The sequence below is a fragment of the Drosophila mauritiana genome, chromosome 3R (assembly GCF_004382145.1).
Source record: "Drosophila mauritiana strain mau12 chromosome 3R, ASM438214v1, whole genome shotgun sequence".
NCBI classification, from domain to species: Eukaryota; Metazoa; Arthropoda; class Insecta; order Diptera; family Drosophilidae; genus Drosophila; species Drosophila mauritiana.
The window spans coordinates 11666403-11694193 of record NC_046670.1 but is presented as its reverse complement, the minus strand read 5'-3'; the positions used below and the strand labels follow the sequence as shown (position 1 = coordinate 11694193).

General features: G+C 41.8%; 3 protein-coding genes across 24 annotated transcripts; 2 read left to right on the top strand and 1 right to left on the bottom strand.

Moving 5' to 3' along the window:
* The first annotated feature begins 616 nt into the window (after positions 1 to 616).
* Positions 617 to 27716, top strand: LOC117144512 (tropomyosin-2). 22 transcript variants are annotated; one of them, XM_033309722.1, is made up of 10 exons: positions 617 to 720; positions 3664 to 3813; positions 4242 to 4367; positions 14102 to 14235; positions 15599 to 15716; positions 18278 to 18348; positions 19775 to 19850; positions 20631 to 20693; positions 22114 to 22183; positions 24120 to 24949. In XM_033309722.1, exons 2-10 carry the CDS (start codon positions 3700 to 3702, stop codon positions 24872 to 24874), a joined length of 1527 nt encoding a protein of 508 aa, XP_033165613.1. In that variant the 5' UTR covers positions 617 to 720; positions 3664 to 3699; the 3' UTR covers positions 24875 to 24949. The 22 variants fall into 22 exon arrangements, with proteins under 22 accessions (XP_033165613.1, XP_033165614.1, XP_033165612.1 ...); XM_033309723.1 differs by lacking the exon at positions 20631 to 20693 and adding an exon at positions 20032 to 20094; XM_033309721.1 differs by lacking the exons at positions 15599 to 15716; positions 18278 to 18348 and adding exons at positions 14415 to 14532; positions 19111 to 19181 and having other exon boundaries at positions 618 to 720.
* Positions 9184 to 9757, bottom strand: LOC117144515. Its single transcript, XM_033309732.1, has one exon. The coding sequence runs from the start codon at positions 9580 to 9582 to the stop codon at positions 9274 to 9276; it is 309 nt and encodes a 102-aa protein (XP_033165623.1). The 5' UTR covers positions 9583 to 9757; the 3' UTR covers positions 9184 to 9273.
* LOC117144514 (tropomyosin-1, isoforms 33/34-like) lies at positions 25132 to 26551 on the top strand. Its single transcript, XM_033309731.1, has one exon. It carries the CDS (start codon positions 25336 to 25338, stop codon positions 26086 to 26088), a length of 753 nt encoding a protein of 250 aa, XP_033165622.1. The 5' UTR covers positions 25132 to 25335; the 3' UTR covers positions 26089 to 26551.
* Positions 27717 to 27791: the final 75 nt, after the last annotated feature.

Here is a 27791-nt window from a genome sequence, read left to right as displayed (position 1 = left end):
AGCGTTGGATTCGAAATGAGTGAGCATTACCCATACATGCGCAGCGAACAGGTGAAAGCACCAAGGAAAGGATCGCAAAAGAGAGGCGGAGAGAAAGCGGAGAGAGAGCGCAGGCGCCGGGTTTGTTTGTGTGGGTATAAATTGTAACTGTATTGGATATTCTGATCTGGTGCTTTCCGTTACACTGACAGAAATCGGATTTTCATAAAAAAAAAAAAACATATTCTTAATTTAATAATAAAATAAGTATAAGTAAATGAAGTAATCTAACTTCATTATTATATCATATTTGAATTTATTATTGCATATTAAATGGGACATATTTTTAGAAATAAATTAAATTCCAAGTGCAAACTTAATGTATATACATAATTAAGAACAAATGTACCCCTTTGCTGCTTTCGCGCAGTGTATAAGCTATTTTACCCCGGCTGAGCAATTCGCCGATGCTCTTGGGGTAAATTGAGAGCCAAGTGCAGTTCCAAAGTAGGCGCAAACAGCAACAACTTATGCTCGCTTTTGGCCGAAAAGTGCGCACTCTCGCACACAGATACTCACGCACACAGGCGCACTCGCGCGGCGGCTCACACGCACACACACCAGCGCAAACCGCTCGAAATCGACCAAGCGGCGAGCATCGAACGTCAACATATTGAATAAATATTTTCAGTTGAACATCACAATCCGTTCAAGTCGCGGATAACTCCGAATAAAAGTTTTGTAAGTAAAAAGGAATACGTTATCGTTGATCAGTAGAAAATTATACAAAAAATGCAAAGATATCGCTGAATATTTCAACAAAAATACTTGTCGAGTGCTTCAAAAATAATTTTAACTGTGCTTCTTATTTAAAAAGAGGATCGAACTCAACCAAAAAATATAATTACATAACCACAACGTTGCTGCAATCTAACTTAAAATCCACCAAAGTGCTGTGCAATTTTCAACCCTAATCATCCGCAAGTATTGAATAAAATTGAAGATTTTCCCAGTTAGAATCGAAATAAACCCAAATAGAGGTTAAGCACCTTTGCAGATCGCGAAAAAACGATTCTGGGGACCTTGTCAAGTTTGTCTGCTAACCGCAAGTTGCTATATAGGGTTTCAGCTAAACGTATTTCATGAGATATATAAACATGGTCAGTGGGAACTTCGAACGATCTTAGATTTTAGCGGCAGAAGTAAAGAATTTAGGCAGAAAGGATTATCGAGTTCTCTCTTCCTTTCAGAAACTAAAATTATCATATTGTATATGAGAAAGTAAGGGCGGCATTCTTAAGATAAAGATAAGATCGATGAGATAGACTTCAAGATAGCTATCTAGCTATTGAACTAATGATTTCCCGAATTATGATTTGCCTTGATCAAAAATGTTTAAGAATCCATAGAGCCTATTTTCCAAGTATCTGGGCAACACGCGCATTTATAGTTTTGCAGTTTTGTATCTTTGAAATCTGATCCACGACCGCTGGCCCTCGCTGCCAAATGAATCTGAAGCGAACGTAGGCGAAATGCGCCAAGAATTTCCCAGAAAGCTCCCTTCCTCTCAGCTTAGTATTAAGTAATATCCGTGGAGAGGCAAGATATTCAACAGATGCCTCGGCTGGCCTATTTTTAGATACAATCCGTGTGTGCTAGAGATACAAAACAGTGAAATAGAGAGCAGGAAAGCTGCTAGAGTATCGCCCAAGGCATTTGGCTAAAGAACCTATATGCATTAGACCCATTTAAACCAACGTGTGTATATATCGAACTCTAAGAATAGAAAATTCTGTATTCTGAATGATGAAATTCCGAATTTTCCATGCGATCATTTGGAAATTTTGTGTGGAAAGGTAGATGTTATAAGGAAAATATCTGGAAGCTATAAACTAGGCAGAAAAATAGGAATTACGAGGTAGTGCTAGTTCGTAAGATAGGTTGTTAGTTAGTTGAATTAGTTGAATACGTTCTGATTGTATAAACTATCTTATTGAAAAATGATATGTCGATAAAACTACATTAAAAATAACTACTTTGTTCCTAACGATAACGTCATTTCTTGATAAGGATGATCTTAAAACTTATAAACCTCTTTGGTGTAGGCCCATTTTTCGATTATATATATGTCATTGCCGAAAGTTATAAGATGTCATGCGAATTTTGTGCTGAATCAACGCAAACATAACTCAATGTGTCACCTTAATCGACTTATGGCCCATACACATGCAGATTTATAAATATATATATATATCTGTGTGTTTTTTAAGCGAACAAAAAATTTGCCTCGATTGCGATTTCATTAAAATTCAACGTTTTTTTTCTTCTTTGGCTTATTCGATTGGCGCTTTTTCGCATTGCCACTTCTCTTCGGCGGATCAGGCGCAGGAATGTAAACAGAATTTTTAAAAATAAATGCATGTTTAAGGCAGAGCCGCACAACAAATGACAGCGATGAGCCGTAATAAAGAATTAAAATTTCACGGGGCGAAACTCGAGTCAATTAGCCGCCGGCTGCACTCGGTTCGAGCCATGACAAATGTTGGTCAAGTGGGTTTCGTGTTGGCCAGGAAAGGCAAAGGGGGTGTCAATGGGCCCCAAGGAGCGGGGCCAAAAACCCACCAGCTGCGTTCACATTGAGTCAGAAGTCTGGAGCGGCTCGCGAAAAGGGGCAATAGCCCAGTGCAGCCGAGTGATTCATCTTGGGTTTTAAATTCGAGGATGGTAGCTTTAGCATCTGCACTTTGCTGATAAGAAAGTAATTCAAAGATAAAGCGCACATATATTTAAATATAATTTGATTTGCGTAAGCATATATGGTTCCTAAGAGTATGCAATGATATATTTTAGTTAAAAAATATATTAAATGTGCTTACTATCATTTCAATTTCTTCTGCTTGAAGAAGACTTTATCTACGCAACGATTTCTTGGCCCAGATTTGAATTACCAAAATCTACTGACACAATTTTGGCTGGTGACAGAACTCTCTATTCGAGAATGTGCCCAGTACGCCCAGCTTCGTTTGGCTCCACACCATACGATCCGATGTGATCTGCATAACTAAACACCCTTTTTTCGGTTCGAAGTATATACCCCAGAAAATTAGGTTCAGTTTCAGGTATTCTCGTTTAAATGATTTACTGTCACGAGATGAGAAAACACTCTCAAAGTTCAGAACATCAGCGAAAGAATCGGGCAATAAAAGTCGCGAGAGACGCCTTCGAAATATTAAATTCTCAATTTATCAGTTGGCTAAGCTCGAACAATGCGACTGATTTCGAAAAGGGGGCCTTGGGTGATTCGATTTTGGCCAGGCCGAATAATTTATTGGCTCCGCCACCTTTCGTCCAAAAATGGCTATCCATTATTGCAAAATACTCGCTGAGTAGCTTGAAATGGAAGAAAGATCTGCGACTTTTATTGATAACATGCAGATAAGATGGGAGCTCTAAAGTTATGAACCCAAATCAGATTGCAGGATACTCATGTAAAGACAAAACTTATAAAATTGCTAAATTAATCATAAAATGCAAATGCATCTCTCAGATAGTTTCACTTTCGCACAAGCCGTGTTTTGCACTTGCTGATTATCGCATAAATCTGCTAATTGCTTTATTGGCTGCACTTAACCATGGTTCGGGCCGCAATCTCATCTCCATCTCCACCTCCGTTTCCAATTGCAGTTTCTTTCGAGTGCAGAGTAGCAAAACAAAACAGACATGGATGCCATCAAGAAGAAGATGCAAGCGATGAAAGTCGACAAGGACGGAGCTCTGGAGCGCGCTCTCGTCTGCGAGCAGGAGGCACGCGATGCCAACACCCGCGCCGAGAAGGTGAGTCAACCACCCACTTCCCTAACCACCCGGTGCACTGAACAAAAAAAGTTTACTTCAAAAAATAATTCACTGCTCAAAAGTATCAAAAACAAATGAATCTAGAGCTCCAAATTCTCTAATGAAAAATAAAATAATCTTTTTATAGTTTTTGTGTAAACATTGTCATCTCTTCATGTATAAATATTACATTATTTAAACACGAAATAGTAGCTTTCAATAGAAAAGAATTTGTTTTCGGTGTAAGCATGCAATGATACAATGGATGGCTATCATGCACTACGAATTGAAAAGCATTTAATCTAACAAAGAGCATAATTGCCGGCTTTCACACAAACACCATAAATCTTGTTAGCACATGCGATTTTTGTGTATTGTTTTGATTTGGTTTTTAAATAACATTGGATTTCATTCGCTTGAATCCGTAGGCCGAGGAGGAGGCTCGCCAGCTGCAGAAGAAGATCCAGACCGTTGAGAACGAGCTGGATCAGACCCAGGAAGCCCTGACCCTGGTCACCGGCAAGCTGGAGGAGAAGAACAAGGCTCTGCAGAACGTGAGTTTATCTTCCAAAAATATTTAATATTTAAAAGTATGCCCTAAGCTATGTTTAAGTCTAGCTCCCAAAATTTTCCCTTGTTTCAAAACATTTTCAGTATTCAAATAAACGCAGGACTTTTACAAACTTAATTAAGTAATTTACTATTTTTTAGTTCCTTATCCAATTTTGAGTATAATGTATGTTTTTCCCAATTTTTTTTTTATCTCAAGCAAAATTATTACCCATACATTATATGTGAATATATGAAAATCACTTCACTTTCATGTTATTTTAGTCTGGCAGCTCAAATTTAAGTTTGACAAATATTGAAATGGATATAGAAAATGCCACTGAGCGCCCCCAAAACTACTAATTAGTTAAGTCACTTACGAAAATGTTTGAAACACAAGGAAAACATTCCATTAATCATTTGAAAATCTAGTCCGACATTTGTCAGATTTCAAATGTCCAGAATTTTAAACCATTTCCCCTGAAACTTACCATAAGCCATTTTAGTTCTTAAGAAAAATACGTTTTTTTTTAATGCTTCTCAATATTTTGAAATGCATTCAAGGCAAGAAATACACATAAATTTATAAGAGGCGTTTTTGGAGTGACTTGGTGACAGCAGACGGATTCTTTTGGGTTGGGATTGCTGGGAAAAATGGGGCAGCGGCAATTTAACGCCAATTTCATGGCAGCTTGAAATCGGAGAATTTGTTTGGGGGAAACATTTATTTTGTGTGTTCTCCGGCATTCCAAAAAACATCATAAATTTCTTTTTTTGAATTTCAAACAAAGCAGTCAGCAATTGACACGTAGCACGCTCTCTAATGCTCTCTTTTCTCTGGGTTGGCAACGCCTGTGCAGAGAGGCGCTATTTTTAAATTCGTTGAAAATAGACAGCGCAAGATATCAAATAACGCACTGAATTTGTTGGTTGGCTTGCCAAAAAAAATGGTTCTCGCAAAAAAATACGCGTACTCTCTATTTCTCTGAATTAGCTTTGTATCTAGAACACTTTTCGTAGTTGGGCCACAGTGTTTCCAAAAAGAATTCGAATTGCGATTCGTCTTTTGATTGCCACATTTTAGGAAAGTATTTCAAGGACATTTGGCATCGTTTCAAAAAGATCTTAGCAGGTAAAGCGCTTGGAAAACTTATCGCTGGGAGTGGATCCACAAGGTAACTACTTATCAGACAACCATATTCACATGGCCAAGCCCAAAGCCCTAAATAAATATGACAAAGCGAACGGATGCCTCTGACTAATATTAAAAAATAAAGAAAAAACAGAGATAAGCAATTAAATGAATCAAATGCTGAAAGTGCTCTCCTTCTGGGAGAAGGAAATCTGCGGAAGAGAGTCACAAAATGAATAAGTTTGGTACAAAAAAAAAAAAGATATTTCAACCACCCCCTCTCTCTTTCTCTCTCTCTATCTCGCTCATTGGGTGGGTGGGGATCCATATTGGAACCTATGCGGATCCATATTGCTGACTCACTCGCACACGTGCCACACGCAGAGAAAGAGAGCGAGCGAGAGTGCGAGAACGTCTAATGGGGAGCGAAATAGTGAGTTTCCCCATGCTCATCTAACGGTGAGCGCATGGCCCCAAAATTCAAGTACAACACAAACACAACACAACGAGGGGCCGAGGAAAAAGCAGCAGAAAAGCCAGCAGCAGCCGCCCGCTCATAAATCTAGCAAGAAAAACCTAATTAATTCAATTAATTACAACCAAAATCATACCGGCATACGTTAAATAAAAACCCGTCCGGTCAAATAAAAATTCACAAAAAATCACTACTTTCATTTAAAGCGATTTTAAGTGAAATTCTAGTGATTTGTATAATTACATAAAAAGTGTTGCGGAAATTGACTCTCTCTATCTCTCTTTGCAAATTTTCACGCGCCGATGAAAATTCGCAAAAGATCTGTATTAAATCATCAATAAAAATAGCGAAACTAACGGTGCAATGAGTCCAGCTGTTTGAAATCCGCAACATAAAAGCAAAAAACACAAAACTATAAAACAACACGCACCAAATCACACGGAAACAACAACAACAATAGGCATTGCTCATAATTAATATGTACGAGAAAACATTAAACATAGGAACTGCGAAAGTTAATAATGCATATGAATGGCAAAAAGTGAGATACAACAACAAACCCCAACCGACAACAACATCAGCTGCAGTTAAACCTAAACCACAACAACAACAAGCTCAAAAGCAGAAAAATGCAACAAAAGCCGCGCCAGCAACAACTACAGCTGCAACGACAACAACAACAGTGCCACCGTTAGCCGGCAACAGCGTTACCGTTAAGCAAGGCCCCAAAATCAAATTCGTTGGCAACGCGGCGCGCCGTCAATCGTTGGCCCATCAAATCAAGCGAGCACATCGGCATTTACTGACCAGCGGCGGTCAGGATAAGCAGCCGCAGCAAAAGCGTAAACAGTTTATCTATTCTTTAATGCGAAATTCAAATTGCCAAATCTACAAGCGCACACCAGTTGCAAGTGCGCTAGCAGTCAGCCTTGGACAGTGCGCATGTAGTTGGCAATGCAAATTCCACATGATCAGCAAGAAATGCACCGTTGCCAGCACTTCCAAGCCAATTGGTATTTTCGGCATATTCCAGACTGGTCACACTGCCCCATCCAGCAACAGCTGGTTCCAGTAAAAAAATTCACGTAGCAATTTTGGCCACAAATTACCCCGAAATTAAAGTAAATTATTGCATTTTGTAAATATTAACGAAGTAACACAACATAGCAGTTTGTAAATATACACAAAATACCAATTGGAAGCAGTGGTCAACGCGGTCGAACGACCCTAAACATAGTCAATCGAACAAAAACCCATTTTAACTTTTCAGAAAAAACACAAGTGCAGCCGCAGTCGGGCAAAACAGTTGCCAAACCGAAACAGAGGCAGCAGAAACAATTGTTCAAAAGTGATAAGGCGAAGGAGAAGTTCAGCAGGCAGCAGAGAAAGCGAGGCGGCACCAGGAGCACTCGCAATCCGAGGACGCTATCGGAATCTTCGGGCCTGTCATCCCGCTGGATTTCCATCGAAGAGCAGTTGAACCTGCTGGACGACCTGCTCTACTACTGCGATGAGGAGGCCGAACTGTATCTAGCCCAGCTGTACGAAAGGTTCGAGACACTCCGGCGTAGCAGGAGTTCCTCGCCAGTGAGCGATTTCTGGAGCGATTCCGACATGGAGCACGATGACTCCAGCACCAGTGGTACTGGCAGCCATACAGCCAGCAATACCAGTCTAGTTCCCGCCTCGCTGAAGCGTCGTGGCCACCAGCATCATCCGCGATTCTCGGGCACTCGCCGTCCCAATGTGCCCAATGTCCAGGAGATTCTGGCCGCACTTTATCGCGGCGACTCCAAGAGCGCGCTCTCCAATCTCAGGGGCGAGACGCAACCGGAGGAGGAGCAACCACAGCAGCAGCCGGAAGAGGTGCTGCCGCCCAGCAGAAGCACTTTAAGCCTGCCACTCAGTGAATCGGTGACCAATTCCCTGGGCAGCAACAGTCCCACGCCCACAGACGAAAGCAGCGTGCAGGATGAGGGGGCCAGTAATCCGGCAGCAGCTTCAATAGCTGAGGATGCAGCCCCAACAGCAGCCACAACCACCTCCAAGAGCAAGAAAAAGAGGCGGGAGAAGGGTGAAAGGTCAGAGAAGTCGGAAAAATCTGAGAAATCCGACCGGAAGAAGAAATCCTCGGGCAAGAAGGAACGCAGCAAACGCTCCAATCCCATGGAGCTAAGCAGCGACAGCCTGGCCACCGATCTCAGTGCCGGGGCCATCGATGAGGGCATCGCACTGGCCGACGACGACGACAACCAAGCGGCGGAGTGGTCTAAGTTGCGATGCACCAGCGAGGCGGCCGAGATTGTGGCGGAGCGGGAGGCCCGCCGGAACAAGGGACGCTGTGCGGATTATCCGGGACTCGCATTTGGCAGATCCATCTTCAGTTCGGACACCATGATGAAGTTCAACATCATCCGCAACGAGCTGCACAACATAATGAACACACAACTCAAACGGGTAATTAATGGTCGAGAGACTATGAGTTGGTTGCACATTCCTTACTAATCTATATATTCTCCAAATTAAGCGAAGAAGCCACCTTCTTGTTGTTGCTGTTGTTCTGCGAAAAGGGGACTCCAAAGTTTGGTTAGGTTTTTAGCAATTGCCCCAATTTGTTGCTGTCGTTTTTCGCATTGCAAAGCGATTACGTCGTCGTCTTCGTCTTTTCGCGATTTTCTTGTTGTGCCTTAACCCTTGGCTGGCCCCAGGGTCTTTATTCGGCCCTCGTGTATTCTTTTCGCCCTAGGTAAAGATTAAGCTGCGGTATTTCTTGACCCACTTCGTTCATACCACTTATTTCTCTCACCTTTCACTATGCAGAATCGATTTGCTTATTAATGTTGTTTGAACGTTTTTAATAGTAATAGTAATTCAATCTTTGATTTTCCCCTTGTGCTTTTAAAAGTATTCCATTAATTTGGGCAAATATGTTTAATTACAGGCAATTGTTTAATTAGTTACGCAATTGCTGGAATATCTAACGGTACTCGCCGGCCACCTGTTGCCCTCCCCCTCTATCTTTTTCTCTATCGCCTACTGCTGTGCGGGTGGGAGAAAGAGAGCATCCGATAAGACCGCTAAATGGTATTAGTGCTTTTCAGTTTTTTTTTTTTAATTTTGCTCAGTGCGCTGAAAAAGGCAACACAGTTTGAAAAGCCAAAAGGAAAACCCGGCCATTTATGGCCAAAGCATAAAACATGCAGTGCCGCGGCCAAGCTCGATTTGCCAAAATTGGCCAACAAATTAATTATTAAACGCCGATACTCGGCGCGACCTTCCACTATTATTTACTTTTAATTTCTCTTCAATGTCGCCCGGCTAAAAATGGACGAGCGCTCATTGTTTGCATTATCAAAACAATTACGCCATCGCCGGGAAGTTGGGAATAATGTGTGGCTATAGCTACAGGTGGTTGAACAGTTCGAAGAAAAGCGGTTAGCATAACGCGATTACTCATTACGTTGCGCTTACGTTGTTTGCTGATAAGCGTGATAAAGCGCCGGCTCTGTGTTTTCCGTTTGCCGTAGTGGAAGCAATTAGTGGAACGAGTGGGAGGGGGAGAGGTTGCGTTGGCACACACGCACGCACACACCTGCCCAACCGCCTTACTCATCTTCCTCGCTGACCATTTTACATGCCCGATTTTTGCATAATATTACTTGCCTGGAAATGACAAAAATCCAAAATATTTCTTCACTAATTAATGCCAAAACAACGACAATGTCGACATGGACAGAATTTTAGCGGCTTTTAACAGGTTTTCCAGTCGCACACACACGCGCCACCATGCACACACACACGCACACTGGCGCACCGTTTTAGGCGAGGCAGACAGACTGGAAGGCAGTAACTGCAGCGGCAGCAGTTGTCCCGCTCGCACAAACCACCACCGCCGCTTCGACGGGCGATTCGATGGATTCATTTCCAGTTACGTACTCGTCGCAGTCGCGTCGTCGTTGTCTCTCTCTGCGTTTTTGTGTTTTTGCCACCAAATAGCAATATTCAATATTTAAACGCAGCCTATTCGCCTGCCAGTTTTGCCACAAAACACTGCCCTTTAAGTTCAATCCCAAGCCAGGGTAAAAGCAGTTGAAGTTGAAGCTATCGAAGAAAAAAAACCGGTGGTTCGTTCACTCTGCGTGAGAGTGTGTGTGTGTACCGAGCTCTTTCCTTTCGGTCTGTGTGTGCGTGTGTTCCATTCCAAATTGAAAATTAAATTTGGTGTGCTGTCCGAAAAGGCAGAGTGCTTCTTCAGTCAAGAAAAAATCGAGCTCAAGTGCCCAGTCAACACAAGTTAAAAAGAAAGAAACACCCACAACCTCTGTGCTAAAGCCAAGTAGAAGAAAAAACCACAAAAATGACGACCAGCATTCCACAAGGCACTCTCTTGGACGTGCTGAAGAAGAAGATGCGCCAGACCAAAGAGGAGATGGAGAAGTACAAAGACGAGTGCGAGGAGTTCCACAAGCGGCTGCAGTTGGAAGTGGTGCGCCGCGAAGAAGTAAGCTCAGCACCAGCCACTTACTTAATTTGCTACCCCTTGGTTTGGGCAAACAAACGACTGCGTGACCTGTCTTCCGAATTTTGCATAAATCCTACCTAAATGACGGAAAAAAAAGACTAGATAGTTCAGCGCATTTCTTTCGCCCCCTCTCTCTCGCTCTCTCTTTTCTTCGTCCGTCTTCTGCGTGTGTGTAGGAGCGGGACAACGCAAGTGTTTGAAAAGGTGGCGTTCTCTTGTTTTTTGAGCTCTCCCAACGGCTCTCTCTCTTTTAGCTGTTGTTTTTACTCTTTGTGAATTTTTCCAGTCTAGCTGTTGTTCTTTTCATGGTGAACGAATTTTCGGGCTCAGATACAGGGTGCTTCCGGCTCCGTCCCTCTTAACTCTATTTTTGGGCTAACTGTTCTTATCGCTGACCGAATTCATTCACCTTTCGAATTGTGTGTTATCTCCCGCTTGACAGCACACACACATACACACTCGAGCATTAGCATAAAACGCACACACGATCAGCAGTCACTCTCCCATTTACATAAGGCCAAAAAGGAGGAAAGAAATCTTTTGTAAATTGAGCGCTTCGGTTGGCCTTCTAGCTTTCTGCTTTCTCAGCGACAAAAAAAAAACAGAAAACCAAAAACCGGCTTTAAGTCCGGCAAAGAAGCCACATCGTTTAGCTAGCGGTGTTCTAAATTCGATTAATTATGATTTTTACGCCACGGCCATCAATAAGTGGTTTAATTCTCCTAATGCCTTTCCAGCTTTTTTGCCCGATGGCTCTGCCATGTTCCTAATTCAATTCTAATTAGACAATTGAGTGCGCGGGCTCCTTTGAGCAAGTGTGTGTGTGTGCATGCATGTGCGCATATGACGTCATTGCTGAGGGAGCATAACTTGAAAACAGTTCCAACTCCATAGCACGAACTTCCTTTTATTCTCGCGTTGAAGACTTTTAAATAAAACTTCTTTATTCTGCTCGAAGTTTGCCCTGAGCAAGCTTCACTGTATTTTTCCGTTCCGAATTCGAATTGATTTTGAATTTGAAAAGATTCTAAAGCGTGATTTCACTCCCTCGTTGAGTTTTTTCCACGCTGCCAGCAAGTGATTGACGTTTCGCTTCCCCCTTTAAAAAACGAGGAAAATGAAAACTAAAACAAAACATAATTTGCCTCATTCCGGATTTCTATACAATGCTTTCAATGTCACTCTGCCGCTCATTGGCCCCCCTATTTCCATCATTCACCTCCCCTCACTTTCCCCTCCTGCAATTGAACGTTGATAATTTCAATGCGCGCATTGTGACAAATTGGTTTTGATTTGTGTGCTTTGCCTCTTGCCAGTTTCGTAATTCGGAGATTACAGCATATGACGCCATCGCTCCGCCCTTTCCCTCCCCTCTCTCTCTCTCTGTCTCTCCACTCAACAGCCCCATAGACAAACGGAATTTTTAAGAAAAAAAAATATTTTATGCTTGAGAGCATCGTCTTTAACACAGTGTTTTACATTTTCATGGCTTATTTTTCGGCTCATAATTAAAAATGCATCATCACAATGAAAACACGCCCTACGTGTACCGCTCCAATAAGTCTTATTTTTTGTTTCTGGTGTTTTATTTTTCGGTTGCCAGGGCAATAAAACAAAAACGAAAAACGCAAAACACGTAAATTTCAAGGTGTGTGTGACTAAGCCGTCAACAATTTCTGGTACCATTTCTCGGCCACAGTTTTGCATTGGACTTTATGGAGAGTTTCTTTCGGCATTTTAACAATATTTTTTACTTAATTTTTTGCACTTCACCGGTAATTTTTCATAAATTCCACAACAATTGGAGGCCGCGCTCTCGGATATCTCTGTCTCGCTCTGTCTCTCTTGGAAACGTGTTCTGTCACCGCTTTTCTTTGCCCACTGATTTTCCGCCCTCCCCTCGCCCGCTTTTCGCCCGTTAATAAAGCGTTTAATCTTCAATACGTTTTGTTAATGAGCTCGAAAAAGAGACAGGGAGAGGGTGAGAAGAGGAGAGGTGACTGGAACTCCCGCTACAAAACGAAACCCAACTGGAATCCACTCTTCAACTTCTTTGCTTTGCTCTTCTTTTTTTCGATTTGGGAATACCCTTGATGAAGGGGTATAACCAGTTTGATCAGATGTTGGTTACGCACAAATAAAACCTAAGCGTAATTTGACTCTTCTTTAGAACTAATAACAGATCAAGTTCTAACATAAAAACGATGAAAACCGATTGATTATCTTGTCTATAGTTAGCATACGAACACCAGGCACACTCCATTATAACTTCGTTCTTTTTAGACATAAATACCGGTGACTTCAGAATTAGTTCTTTATTGGGCTTTTATAAAGAAATGTTGTTTGAATGATTTTTTGATTTGGCAAGGGTATATCAACTGCGATCTCTGCCTTCACTGTTCACTCGTTTTTTCGGCATTTTTTCTTGTGCTGGCTCTTGGGCTTCATCGGCGGTTTTGTTGTGCGACTTTCGTGTTTGGAAAGCTGCGTTGCCTGCTCCCCCAATTCGAAATGCTTTTTATCGCTCATGTGTGTGTATTTTGTACGATGACGTAACCCAACACGGTTGGTTCCAATTCATAATCACACGATACTTTTACGACCCGCACTCACATCGTTCATTTGGTTCTAGGCGTCGTCAGATGGTCAGTGGTTCAGTTGTTCAGTTGTTCATTCGCTCACAGTCATTCCATGTACATATCAGTGGCTCTATATCCATCTCTATCTCCATGCCCGGCACCATATCAGTCATTGGACATGGATTTGGACATGGACATGGCGTGGAACTTAAAACTGGCACCGGACTGCCTTGTCCAATTGCCTTTGAGCCGTTTTCGATTCAAAGTTTGATTCGCCTCTAATTTTATATACTTCTTTCACCATTTTTGGGCGGTTGCTTGCGCGCTGTTTTCGCTTTTCATCGTTTCGACGTGCTGTGGCCTCTATAAGGCCATAAAGCAGCGAATATTTTCCGTTCTTTAATGGGTACAGTATTTTAGACGGTGGGAAAACTCTCGATCAAGCTCAATCGATGACGTCATGGGCCGTGAACCTTGTATTGGCTTCATTTTTGGACTTAGTAGCCATATCAGGTAGTGGTGTTGTTGAACTTTTGTTTAACTTTGATGGCGAGTATCGATTACACTTGGCCAGCAAAGCAACACGCAATCATTTCATTCCTGTGCTTTAGGGCGTTTTTGGGGGGTTTGTTTTGACCTTGCTTCGACGACAACAGCAACAGAAACAACAACAACAAGGAGGTGGAAAAAGGAAGTTTTCTTTACAGGTGGAAGCCGCAAAAGGAAAATGGGATCAACGGTCGACATTGTAGGGAAGAAATTAGGTTTACCACTTAAAAAGGGGGGTTAAAGAGAGCGCAAATGCAGGAGTATTTCATTATAACAGTCTTGTTTTACCAAACCGAAATGAGGATAGTATGTTTTTCCAAACCAAGCGTAGCAAATATTTATTTATGTGTATTTCTTGCCCCAAATTATTTAAGGCTTAGCACCGTAAGACATAAAGTAAACATTAAGATTTTAGCAATAAGTGTTCAGCGAATGGATATGCTATATCTGGTTCTTTCGACCATCGAACGTTTGTCTTATAGGCCGAATCCGAGGTTGCCGCTCTGAACCGTCGCATCCAGTTGCTCGAAGAAGACTTGGAGCGCTCTGAGGAGCGTCTGGGCTCCGCCACAGCCAAGCTGTCGGAAGCCTCTCAGGCCGCCGATGAGAGCGAACGGTTAGTACCACGTTACCACCTAAAACCCCTGTCCCCCACTACCCCATCTATGATCTCCCCCACTGTACCCGAATATGTAAAATACTTCTTAAGTTCACAGAGAATTATTAAGATCGAGTTACAACATATATATTTTAACCGTATCTGTATATCGTTTCGCAATGCTGCGACAAATTCAGGATACGAAAAGCGCTTGAGAATCGCACAAATATGGAAGATGACAAAGTAGCTCTCTTGGAGAACCAGTTAGCGCAAGCAAAATTAATTGCAGAAGAAGCTGATAAGAAATACGAAGAGGTATAGTCCACGAATTCATATAGTCTACGGAATTTGGTCTCCGTTTTAGGGCATTAGGGTTATTAGGTTCTGCTCCTTGAGGTTAGGTTCACTTGGTCAACATTTGCGTTACTAATTAGGTTTTGGGTCTATCTATTTATCTATCTGCGCTCTCTATTTTCTAATTTCTACCTAACCGACTCTGCAACAACGACGATAACTGTCGTTATAATAATGGTCACTTTTATAATGATAACAATAATGATGATGTATCTAAGTTAGCGTGTAAGACGACTTTCTGTAAACAGCATTTAGTTAGCCCAGTTCAAAGATGTCGACCCGCCGCTGGAACTGGAACACCATGGAACTGCTCTGAATTCTTGTAAAAACTTTGTAAAATGATGTATAAGACAGCATGTCCTACTTAAGCTTATGGTAGTCAATTAGTCAAATGGCTGTTAAACAATTATGTCTAAAAAAATATGAAAAATCCCCCAGTGATTGTAATGAGACGAAGCCTAAAGTGTGTTTGGTTCTTGGTCTAAATTTAGCCTAGACTAGTCCGTTGGCTTAAATACCTCCTAAAATATCAGCTACCAAATTGGTTGCACCTCCATTTTGCTTCGAAGAAGCCAAACACAGTTTAAGCCTCATGCTTAACCCTTTCCGTCTCCCCTAGTATTCCCTGCCCCCTGTAAAATACTTGTTAATTAAGTAGAAGTTCCGAATTGTTAACTCAACTGGCAACAACAAATTTCTGTCTCTTTTGCAACAACAACCACGACCAACTACAATCAAACTTCAATATTCACAAACCAAAAATGTATCTCTCTATGTGAATGTTTGTGTAAAACATCTGTTTGTCGTAACAATTGCAACAACTACAACAACAACCACACTGAACACTCAACGATGTGGACGATGACGTCGAATGAATCTCGTGAAAACTTTTCGGCTGTACCAACTGCAATTCCACTCGGGAACGGCAAATCATCGCTAACCACTTGGTCACTGTCTTCTATGGGCATGGTCGTCGCAACCGATGGGGTCTATATACTCTACCATATATCCACACTATATCATATAGTGCTCGCAAAATTCTTGAGAACCGCGCCCTTGCCGATGAAGAACGCATGGACGCTCTCGAGAATCAGCTGAAGGAAGCGCGTTTCCTTGCTGAGGAGGCTGACAAGAAATACGATGAGGTGCAGCTAAAAACCAATTTGTCTTCTATTAAGCTAAGCAACAATAACAACAACAGTAACAGTAACAATATTGAAATCAGTAAATCAGAATCATGTAATGCCAGCGATATTGGTGGCACCAACAACAATAACGCATCCAGAACTATTGCATCTGCTGCTGTTGGTGAAGAGACTTCCACCTTGTCCTCCACAAGCCACGAACACAACAACAATCCCAACAACGACACCTGATCTGGTTCCTTTGTCAAGCGGATATCAAAGTGAATAGAATCTAATTGAATTGAATTGATTGATAAAGGGTTAACCGAAACCCGAATCTTGGCACAGGAATCAGCCAGCGTGTTGATGCAAAACTTGTGCTTACCACGACGATTACGAATGATGCTTGAGGGCAGTTAGAGCTTAGATCTAGACCTAGATCATGCACAGCCCGCCCGCCTGACCACATGCAATATATATACGTGTATAGATTATGACGACGATAATGATGACGATGATGTATTAGTCGATGTACATATGTACAATGTAAATCCAATCCAATGAACTTTCGATTGTAATGGAGTTTCGTGTGTATTTTAATGTGTAAAATACCAATGGCAATATGTAAAGTAATTGTTAAGCGGTCCATACAATGTCCACAAGTACTCTATTAATTGTACTCGATGCTCTTCCACGTCAAAAAGCTTGAGAAGCATATCGCCACTGAAAATTGATTGTTAAAACTAAATTGTAATTGGGTTAGTTTCTTTACTTGTTCTTTTTATTTCCATTCGATTTACGTAATTGTAAAGAAAATGTAATTTATACTCACGTTATATGCATAGAGAAACACCCCTTAAGCTTAAAATTAACCCAAGGAAATATCTAATTTTGGAATAATATTTTTGCAAATTAATGTTTATATACATAACATATTATATACTACAAAAATATATAAATACAAATATATAATTGCAGCATAAAAGGAATTTGATATTATTGACCAATGAGTTGGAGCAGATAATATTTGGTTACTTCATGATGTTGTACATTTCTAGGAGGAGATATGAGATATGGGTTCCAAATGTGTAGCTATGATGTAGGGTTCTTAATTGTTAGGTGAATATTGGACAAATTACTATTAGGAAATAGTTGAATTTAGATGTGTAAAGCTAGAAACTTGACTTATCTACCAAAGATTGGGACTAGGGCTTACTGCTTTGATGGATTGCCAGCACATATCTGTGTGTAAAGATCTTAGTCTTTTTCTATACCCTATAACTCTTGCCATTCCCAATCCAAGGGGTGGCCTAAAAGCCTACGTTTTCAGCACGTCAATTGGATCGAAAAAATATACCAACTGATAAGCCACATGCACAGATAAGCCACATTTCTGCAGTGTTGTTCTTCGCTTTTGTTGCTACCTTATCTTTTTCGCAGAAACTAAGGCAAAGGCAACGATTGTACGAGAAGTACGAAAGCGTGAAAGTACAAAATGGAATCCATAACTGGCACCGAAAGGGGAGAAGGGTTTGTTTAACTGGCGGCGATAAGTGGAGGAGGCCCCTCCCCAAACGGGGCAGATTGGATTCGAGTACATTTCGCACGCCCAGGCAGCTCCAATGTTGGGCCATGACATAAGCGCCTAAAAACTCTGGCCAAAACAATCGATGATGCATTGTGCGAGAGGGAGGTGATCACTTTTGACCCTCAGACGTAGGCCAATGGAAAGTGCCGTGAGTCAGTGGCCAGGAATGTGCGTGGAGCAACTCTGTTCCAGCTAAAAGATCTGACGCCGCTTTAGTCGCCGGGCCATGCCTGTTGCATTGGCTTCGTGATTCATTGGGAGCTCCTAAACATACCGGAACATGTCAGCATGAGGGGGAAATTGAAATCAGTTTTGGCTAACAAGGCTATTAAAGTTTATTGGCTTTGCCCTTAAATGGGTCAAGATATTCCCACATTTTTTGGTCAGATTATAGGAATAGGAAACTGGCAATCAGTGGAGTAGTTCATTTAAAGATTTCTATATGGAATTGTTAAACTTTTAAAGCTAGCGATAGTAACTTCCTTTAGCTGAGATGGTTTTTTATATAATTATTTAGAGATTTTATGGGAATATTCATCAAAATAGGGTATTTGGTTTCCAGGAAATGTACAACAAATGTGAAAGTTGCAAATATAAGAACTCCGAAAGAATATGTTATGTTATGTAAACAGATTGAGTACAATTAATAATAGTATGGATATTGAAGAGCCACGCGACAAGCACAAGTTTTATGGGATAAACAAATGAAAACAACACAGTAACAATAGGCTACACAAATTGTTTTGTTTAATACTAAAATATGCAAAGGCACCACGCAAGAGACCATACCAAAACATTTATAATAATACCATTAAAAACTAATAAATACTTCATTGAAAGCTTCTATGTTTCATTTACTAAACGAAATCTTTGTAAAAACCATGAAATTAAATACATTTTCTATATGTTCTCCTGTACACCCGACGTTCCCTGTATTATACCAATCAATCGACAATGAACCAATGAATCCATATGTAATATTGTATGAGAAAAGGTTGCCCGTAAATTGGCCATGGTTGAAGCCGATTTGGAACGTGCCGAAGAGCGTGCCGAGCAGGGTGAAAAGTACGTTATAAGTCCAGATCTAAATACATATTGTTCGAATTGTTTGAAGCCCGTCTTTATGTGCCTAATAACGAAAACAATGTTGAAACTGCCGCAACAACCTAACCTCATTTAAACCCAAAAAGTGAATCTTATATAATATTGCATTTCCCCCCGTTGAGTTTAAAATTTGATTTTGTTCTTGTTATTTTCTAGCTAGCTAGCTTTTGCCCATATGTTTATAATGTTTGGTTAAAAATGTGAATATATCGTAGAGAAACCACCTACCTAATGTTTTGTATGATGAAAGCATGCTAAATCTCAATTAGTTTAGATCAAACAGAAGCACAAAGATGGAGCAGCCAAGGCTAGCAGTTTGAATGTTCTCTGAAAATTTCCATTCAGTTTTACTGGTGGCTGTAAAGCGAAGTGAACTCCACTTGAGGTGGAAAAAAAGCTGCAATGACCTGAAGTTGCAGGTCAATGCGCTTTATATCAACCGCTCCCCAAGATCGGAGCAACGGAATAACAGAGAACTTTCAGCTCCTTAGCCCAACTGCTCTGTGGCCATGGGATAATGAATGAATCCAGCACAGTATTCACATTTTTTGCCAATCTGCTGCTTTAAGCCAGACACGAAACTAATCTCGAAAACCGTTTTTTCTATGCCATCCGTAACCCCATGCCAAACCAATACAAAAATGTGTGTACTTAACACAATGCTAACACCTTGCCACGCCCCCGCTATGCCACGCCCCCGCCTTGCCCGCCTGCGCCGAAAAGGTGGCCAGAAAACTCGTGCTCATGGAACAGGATCTGGAGCGTTCCGAGGAGAAGGTCGAGCTCAGCGAAAGGTTTGTCCACACTGCCAAGCCCCCACATCTTCAGCCTTCTATTCGCTGTCTTTCAAGTGTCTACTAACTGCATTTCGTTGAATATATAAGCCACGTTCGTAGCTGTTTTTGCGCGCAATTTATGCCCGGGATGGACAAATATTTATTTATAATTTCCATAGATATAAATAACCGAATAAATGCCAAAGCGACAGCGAACTGAAAAAGTGAAATCGTTTGAGTTGCGCCGGTCCAAAGACAATTGTTATTATTATTAGAAAAATATTTGCCAGACCTTCGCATCATGATTTGACGGTTTCTCGTCTCTTGGCCAAGACAACGCGACTTGGCCAAGTCAACTTAACTCATCGCCTCCATCGGCAGGCAGTCACAAGATCTTTTTCGAAAGTGAAGTGCTGTCAGCTTGGAGTTGGTCAACCGTCTGTTTTTTTTTTGGCATTGCTCGGGCATAAATTGCGCTTGAAAGAAACCTTTATATTTGACAATTGCATGAGTTGTACTATTCTTCTTCTTTATACCCAAACGATCTATGGAGCAACTATTTAATTATCAACTTTTTTTGTTTTTGTGTCATCTTTCCTGCGTGCCAACAGCAAAATTGTGGAGCTTGAGGAGGAGCTGCGCGTGGTTGGCAACAACCTGAAGTCCCTGGAAGTCTCTGAGGAGAAGGTCAGTATATCCATAGGTTGACTAACCAACCAGCTATTAACTCCATTGGAGTTGTATTTAAACCAAACGATTTAAACAAACCATTCTTAAATATTTCAATTGAATACCCAAACTCCCAATCCAATCCACGCCCCAAACAAATTGCCCGCGAAATGAACAAACAACAACGATAAAAATGTAGGCCAACCAACGTGAGGAGGAGTACAAGAACCAGATCAAGACCCTCAACACCCGTCTAAAGGAGGTAGATACGATACAAAAAACGCCAATCTGCGCACCAAAAAGTGGCCCAAATGCAAAGCGGGAGCTTCCCAGCCCGAAATCCATGCGAATTGGGTGTCCAAACCAGCGAATATATACTTATCTTTTGTTGTTGTTCTTCATTTTGTTATTTTTTTAAATTAATACCGATGATTTAAGGGATATTCGATGCAATTCCCCCTTTCCAATGAAGGGATTACTTCAATTGTATTCGTACTAATTCCTTGAAAATGTCTACCGACATGAAATTTGTTTACAGCTCAAGCGAAACTACTCCTTTGCCTTTTGTTTTGCTAATTTATATTTTCTGTTCTTTTTTTCATATATTTGATTAAATGTTGCCGCTAAAAAACGCCAATTATTCAATGCTAATTTGCGCACCTGCTGGATGTTTACCACCTGCAAACTGATTTGTTTTTGCATGAAAACTTAATCTATGTTCTATAAAATGCCCATAACACAAAACCCAACCGCTTGCCAAACTGAACACAAAAAAAAACAAAACACTGAAACCCATAGGCCACACAAAAAGAGGAGACCTTTGAGACGCAAATCAAAGTATTGGATCATTCTCTGAAAGAGGTATTACGAAAGAGTCAAACTTTTCGATAAATATAAGCTGTGGTCTCGGTGAATCTCTGGTGTTGGTCGATAATTATGCTAAGCTAATATGCTAATTCCACTAAGCTAACTTAGATTATTAATTAATAATTAAAAATAAAAACTAAACAGAAAAGAAAATATTGAATTGCACAAAACGTTATTCTCAATTTTAAATTTACTGTACATATTCGTCAATTCGACATTTAATATTTTCTTTTATGTGACAAATACAACAAACGCTTTGTGAAAATACAGCAAACGAAACGGAAGAATTCCGCAAGTTATGAGTTTAAGATCAATAGATCGATATATATCGATATTTCGCTATAGAGCGTACATCATGGGCAAGTATCTGTGAATCAATCTCCCGCATAAGACGTGTGTGTGTACATTTGTTCAAAATTGAAAACAACTTTTTGTGCATTGATTGCAAAACCCATAGAAAACGATGAGTTTACAAAATTTACAAACCACTCCTAAAAGCTACTGCCTGATTAGCGGCAATCGATTTAATTATCGCTATGTAGACGATCGAAATTAATTCACTGAGATACATATTTATTTCGGTAGATATTTTACCCAAGATCCTAAAAAACTCACATCCTTGCAGCGACACACACACACACGCACGCACACACACAGACACCCAATGTACGTGATATTGATCTTGATCTATTGTCATAAACTATAATTTGTTGTATTTTCCTCGACGTCTAGGCACGCGTCAATCAGAAATATTACGAACAGGAGCTCATACAGTTCAAATTAAATGTAGAAGCTGTAAGTCGCCGCAGATTTGCGTTGGCGTAGAGATTATAGATTCCGTCGAATTGCGATCTTAACAGCATTTTCTGATTTCCTGTTTTATATGCAGTGACTGCCGTAGCCTCCACCAGTAATCGTTGTTCTTATCATTCCCCTAATGACATTTAATTTGTCTGATTTAGGATTTGTCTAAAAGCCCTAAATATACACAAGCGTCAGCAGTTTGTAAGCATTCTAGTTTAATCAAACAAAAACCGATATAGTTTCTAAGTTTTTCAGTTGATTGTTTCGTTACATGTTTATTAACTAGTTTCATTTTGTCATTTGTTAATTGACTAATCTACATTTGTCACGTTCATTTTATTTATTACGTTTTTCTGCTGGTTTTGGTAGCATATTTGGGAAGCTTCTTGGCTTGATTGAACTTAAGTTCTGAATGAGTTTCGCAAAGTAAAGTTTTTCCATTCAGAACTTATGGTTTTGCAGTCGGGCAAGAGCTGAAGTTCGGTGCATTTGACTGCTTCAACTCTTGCCTGCTATTTTAGCCACTTTTTGTAGCTTGCTCTCCACTGAATATTAAGCACTTAACTAACTTAACTATTTTACCTCTTTCCCTCCCTCAATCAATCAAAAGGCTGAGGCTCGTGCTGAGTTCGCTGAACGCTCCGTTCAGAAGTTGCAGAAGGAAGTCGACAGGCTCGAAGGTATGTCCGTCAAAGATTTTATACAAATTTTACTGAGAATGTAGGAGAAATAGCTCAGAAATTGAGAAATATTCAACTATTTTAAATTAAAGTACAAGACCGAAGTTTAATTGTTGTTTATTATGATTTATAGTACTTTAAGTAGGTTCAAAATTACATTCCTTACTCCAAATCCAGTACCAATTGTGATCTAGTGAACTTTTTATGTACCTCGATTTTGTATTTATTATCATTTATTGCAACATATTTTATAATTTGATTTTCTAATTTGTTTACTTTTCATATATAATTTCGTTGTTATTGTTATTGTGCTTAACAAAATACAACTTGCGCTGCTTGCTAAACCACTTGTTGCATGACCTGACCCGCCCTGCCCCAACGCAAAAAACTGACCAAATATCGAAACCAGATGACCTGCTCAACGTGCGGGGCAAGAACAAGCTGCTGCAGGAGGAAATGGAGGCCACCTTACATGACATACAGAACATGTAAACAACTAATTTGCTTATGTAAATTAACTAAACTGCCTGCTTTGACGTCAAACAAAAAACACCCACGCACACGCAAAACTGGCGCTTTCCATATCTAAATACTAGCGAACATATCTCGACTCCACTCCACACAACACCACCCAAGACACGCCACGCCCACCACCACCCATACGAGACAAGATCCAAGGACGCCGACAGAAGTGTCTTCCATGCGGATGCGAAAGCCATCTTCGAACGCCAAGCAACGGGAGAGTTAATCAAAAATAGCGTTAAACACACTCTAAACATAAACATAAACTCAATGGAGAGCAGATGAAAGGGCAGAAACTAAAGCAAAACATTCTCGTAGCACAAGCGCATTCCAATTTACGATTCGATTCCATTTCGATATTTTCGATTGCGTCGATATTTTCGATACCATTTCGCTAAAATTCGAACGGTTGACTGGCAGCTAGCGCCATTTTACTATACTGTTGCAATACTATTTCGTTGAATCTAAATTTAATAATTATTCAATTGATTTTACTCCTGCTTTTGCTACCCCTACCTTGTTTTGTTTTATTTTAAACCTTAAATTATACTTGACCTTGTACTTTTGTATTTGACGAGATGACAACTTGGACAACACACGCATTGCCGCCTTCTTTTTAGTTTACGTGTATTAAATAGAGAGACAATCAATCGCTGTTATTTATATTTAAAGAGTAAATTCTATGCTAAAACTTTGTATTTTGTCGCCAGCTTAACTGTATTAATAATATGCTAATGTTTACCTTGTTTATACATATTTAAACAAATTGTCGTGTTTGCAAAACGTTGTGTAATATTTGCCTACTTTTAAGTTGCCGCCACGCCTACCAACACAAACTATAGCCACTCTTTCGATATAGTTTTCGATTCCACAACAAAAAAGACAATTTTAGCTAGCGCACATCATTCCAATTGCGAATCGTCCACCGGTTCAGATAACTTTTATTTAAAAAAGAAAAACAAAAAAATAAAACAAACTCCAATTTCCACACAACACTAACTAAAAAATCTTCTGATTCTGAATGCCGTGACACCCAAATGAAGATAAGAAGAATGCTGCAACCAGAAATGGCATTAAAAATTCTAATTTGATCTATTTACGATTTACATAAATTAATTATTTATACTTTAATATATACCTATACAATACATATACTATACAATACATACCATGCTGCTGCAATTGCACAAATAAAGTATTTTTCGAAAAACGTATGCCCCGCCCATCGATCGTCCATCGTTTAGTGTTCGCCCCGACCTGACTCTGTCTGTGTGCCCCACCCACATTTGGCCACCACTGGAGGTTCTATCGCCCTGCTCTCTCTCTCGAATCTGCTCTAATCCGACTTTCTAACCCCTTGAACCACCACCAAACCACGAAATCTCGAAACTACCACACCCATCCGCCACGCCAGACGAGATGATCAAAGAGATCGAGCACTATGCCCTCGTCGGCGACCAGCTGGACTGGACCTTCGTGGAGATGATGGGCATGCCACCATTCTACAACGAGCGCTACCCCAAGCCGCCGACACCGGAGCTCACCGAGGAAGAGAAGGCCGCCCTGGAAGCCGCTGCCATTGCCGAGGCCGAGGCGAAGGCTAGGGCCGAGGAGCTGGCTGCCCTCGGCGAGGAGGCAGGCGCAGAGGCTGGGGAGGGTGGTGCACCAGCGGAGGGCGCTGCTCCCGGCGAGCCTGGTGCAGCAACCGAACCCGGTGTCGAGGCACCACCGGCTGAACCCGAGAGGATCCCCACGCCGCCGCCACCACCACCATTCGAGTACTCCATCGATTTGCCCCCAGAGGGTGCTGAGGTGCCGTACGTCAGGAACGCGGAGCCAGGCGACTTTGCTCCGCCTGCCGAAGCAGCACCAGCTGAAGGAGCGCCACCAGCCGAAGGAGCACCACCAGCGGAAGGAGCCGCACCAGCCGAGGGAGCACCAGCTGCAGAGGGCGCTCCACCGGCAGAAGGAGCACCAGCAGCTGCCCCAGCTGAGGGTGAAGCTGCTCCACCAGCACCGGCTGCCGAAGGGGATGCCGCCGCACCTCCACCACCACCGCCGGCTGAGGGAGAGGCTGCTCCTGCAGCTGCTCCGGCACCAGCCGAGGGCGAAGCCCCACCAGCGCCACCTGCCGAGGCGGCTCCTGCTGCTGAAGCACCTCCTGCTTAGAAACCCCGAACATGTTTTATTGCGATCAGTGAAAATAGATGAAAGGATCTCTAGAAGGATCTCGGCGTTCAAGAACTGGCCAAAGTGTTTTCCTTCTCACTAACTATTCAAGCCCCAAACTCCCGATATAATAATTGATAATCCGAAAATGTAAATAAGCTACGCTGTATATAATTTGAAGTGTTCTTTTCCCATGAGAATGTCATTTTGGTGTTTCGCGCCTTGTGAGCCCCTTCGCTTGCTCCTCCTACCCGCCATCGAGTCCTACTGTTTCCCACCCAAGATGATTCAGTTTAATTTTCAATTTACGCTTCTATTCCGTTTCACGTTTTATTTTATTTCTCTCTATACTCTATCCCCCGTCACCATCGCTTGTATTGCTTTTCTCACAAACATCTTCGCATACCGATCCTGAATCGCCATAACCAGACGACCTAATCGTTGAAAAAGAGCGCTATTGCATGATTGGCGACAGCCTGGACGAGGCCTTCGTGGACCTAATTAAGGGTCTGGAGCCGTTCTGGAATCCGCGCAACCCCAAGCCGCCGACTCCCAAGCTCCCAACGCCCACGCCAGAAGAACTGGCCGCCATGGAGGAGGCACGAGCTGCGGCCGAAGCTGCCGCAGCTGCAGAAGCGGAAGCCGCAGAAGCAGCTGCCGCTGCTGGCGAAGCCGGAGCAGATGGTGCACCCGCTGCACCCGGAGAGGAAAAGGCATCTGAAAAGGAACCCACTCCGCCCAAGGAGCCGACTCCTCCGCCACCACCACCACCGCCATTCGAGTACTCGATCGATCTGCCACCAGAGGGTGCCGAGGTGCCCTATGTCAAGAACTACGAGCCACCACCACCCGGATCCGAGCCAGAGCCAGTGCCAGCCGCTGAAGCGGAGGCTGCTCCGGCGGCGGAGGGTGCTGCTCCTCCGGCTGAGGGTGCTGCTCCACCCGCTGAAGGCGCTGCTCCTCCAGCCGAGGGTGCTGCTCCGCCAGCTGAGGGTGCTGCTCCTCCTGCTGAAGGCGCTGCTCCTCCTGCTGATGGCGCCGCTCCTCCAGCCGAGGCTGCCGCAGCTCCAGCTGAGGCAGCGCCTCCAGCTGCCGAGGCTGCTCCAGCTGAAGCTCCTGCAGCCGAAGCCCCCGCCGCCGAAGCTCCTCCAGCTGAAGCCGCTCCCGCCGAAGCGGCTCCCGCTGCTGCCGAAGGCGAGGCACCTCCAGCTTAGGACCAGCTCGCCACATCCGCTCCAGAAATCGCTGCTGCACTTCACCGAAAGAGAAAACCACTGCTACCACATGCTGCCCTGCTTTTAAAAAACCTAGTTAAGAGCACGTTTTTTATTTTTGAAATAACGCAAAACGAAATTGAATTAAACATTCAGTTAGCCAAAGCATTATAAAAACGAAATGCTGCTTTTATTTTCTGTTCTTGCAAACTTTTTGATTTCCTTTAACCACACAGCTAGCACAACTTTGCCGATTTTGCGAACTCAACCGCTGGCTATTATTTATTTATTTTATCCGAAACCGAGGTAACTATCATTGGTTAATGTCCAGATTATGAGTTTTTGTGTGAAGGTCTCAGTTTGTGTCAGGTTTTAAGTGTAATTTTAATGATTTCCTATGCGTTTCTTATTAATTTCCGTTCCTTACTCTTGCGTTCTTTTATGATTTCCCACACACCAACTCGAACAGACGACCTGGTCCTGGAGAAGGAGCGCTACAAGGACATCGGAGACGATCTCGACACCGCCTTCGTCGAGCTCATCCTCAAGGAATAAGCGACAACCCGACCTTGACGGACCCTCGCACCCAGACCAAAATCGATCCGCACAGCTATATGTTTGGGCGGCACACCTTTCGATTGTTTTTACTGTAGTCGCATAATCGTAGGCGCACTGTACTTGTACCTAGAGTAGCCTGCTCTTTTGATTTGTGTGTTCGTAGATGGATAGTTTGTAGATTGATTTTGACTGCGGACCAATTAGAGGAAGCATCGATGTAATTGTGTATTTGTTTGACTCAAACGTTTTTATTTATTATTTGTATCCAAACTAAGCAATAAAGCAACCAATTTGAAAACATAAATCCTTATGAAACTTGCCACATTTATCTTGTTTATTCCACCTGCTACAGACGAGGTGAGCAAAGGTAAGGAAAAGTACAAAACCATCGCCCAGGAACTGGAGTACGCCGATCTCAACAACTACTAAGCGAATGAAACCCACTTCATGGGGAGATGAGCAGCAATCACTTTGAAGACAAATGGAGTCCGAAGGCATTCGACGTCCGATTTACAAATTATTTTTAGCATAACACTTCTTTGCCTAAGCATTCCCAAAAAAAAAGACAAAATTCTTACATAAGAGCGAGAGTTTTACAATAAAGTAAAAAATACATTTTTAGCAATTACTAATGCAATTTATATGGGAGCCTAAAGTTAAAAAAGAGTTGTGTATCGAAAAAAAAACGCTGCCATTTTCTTTGAAACCACAATTCCAGTTTGAAAAAGTATGTGTAATATTTTGAATACAAAACCCCAGAAAGCCCACCACCACCACTCAATATCGTTAATCAGCATCTTTAAAAAAAACTCAGTATCGCTTAAGAGTCAATTTTTCTCAACCTTCTGTTGCTTGTGTTTCATGGCAGTTCGCGAAGTGTATCTACAAAATTTCTATGGCCTTTGTATATGATTAAACAAGAAGAATAAGAGATATATTAATAGAATATATAAACAAAGACGTATAAATTAAATTTACACATTTGTCATAGTTTTTGTAATTCTATGAAGCGTGCAAAACAAATATAACAATGTATGTATTTTTATTTACCACTCAATATTTTTACGATCAATAAACTGAAATCATTCTTTTGCATATAACAAATTTCATGGATTTTTTATTTAAACGGTGGATTACAGTTGCAT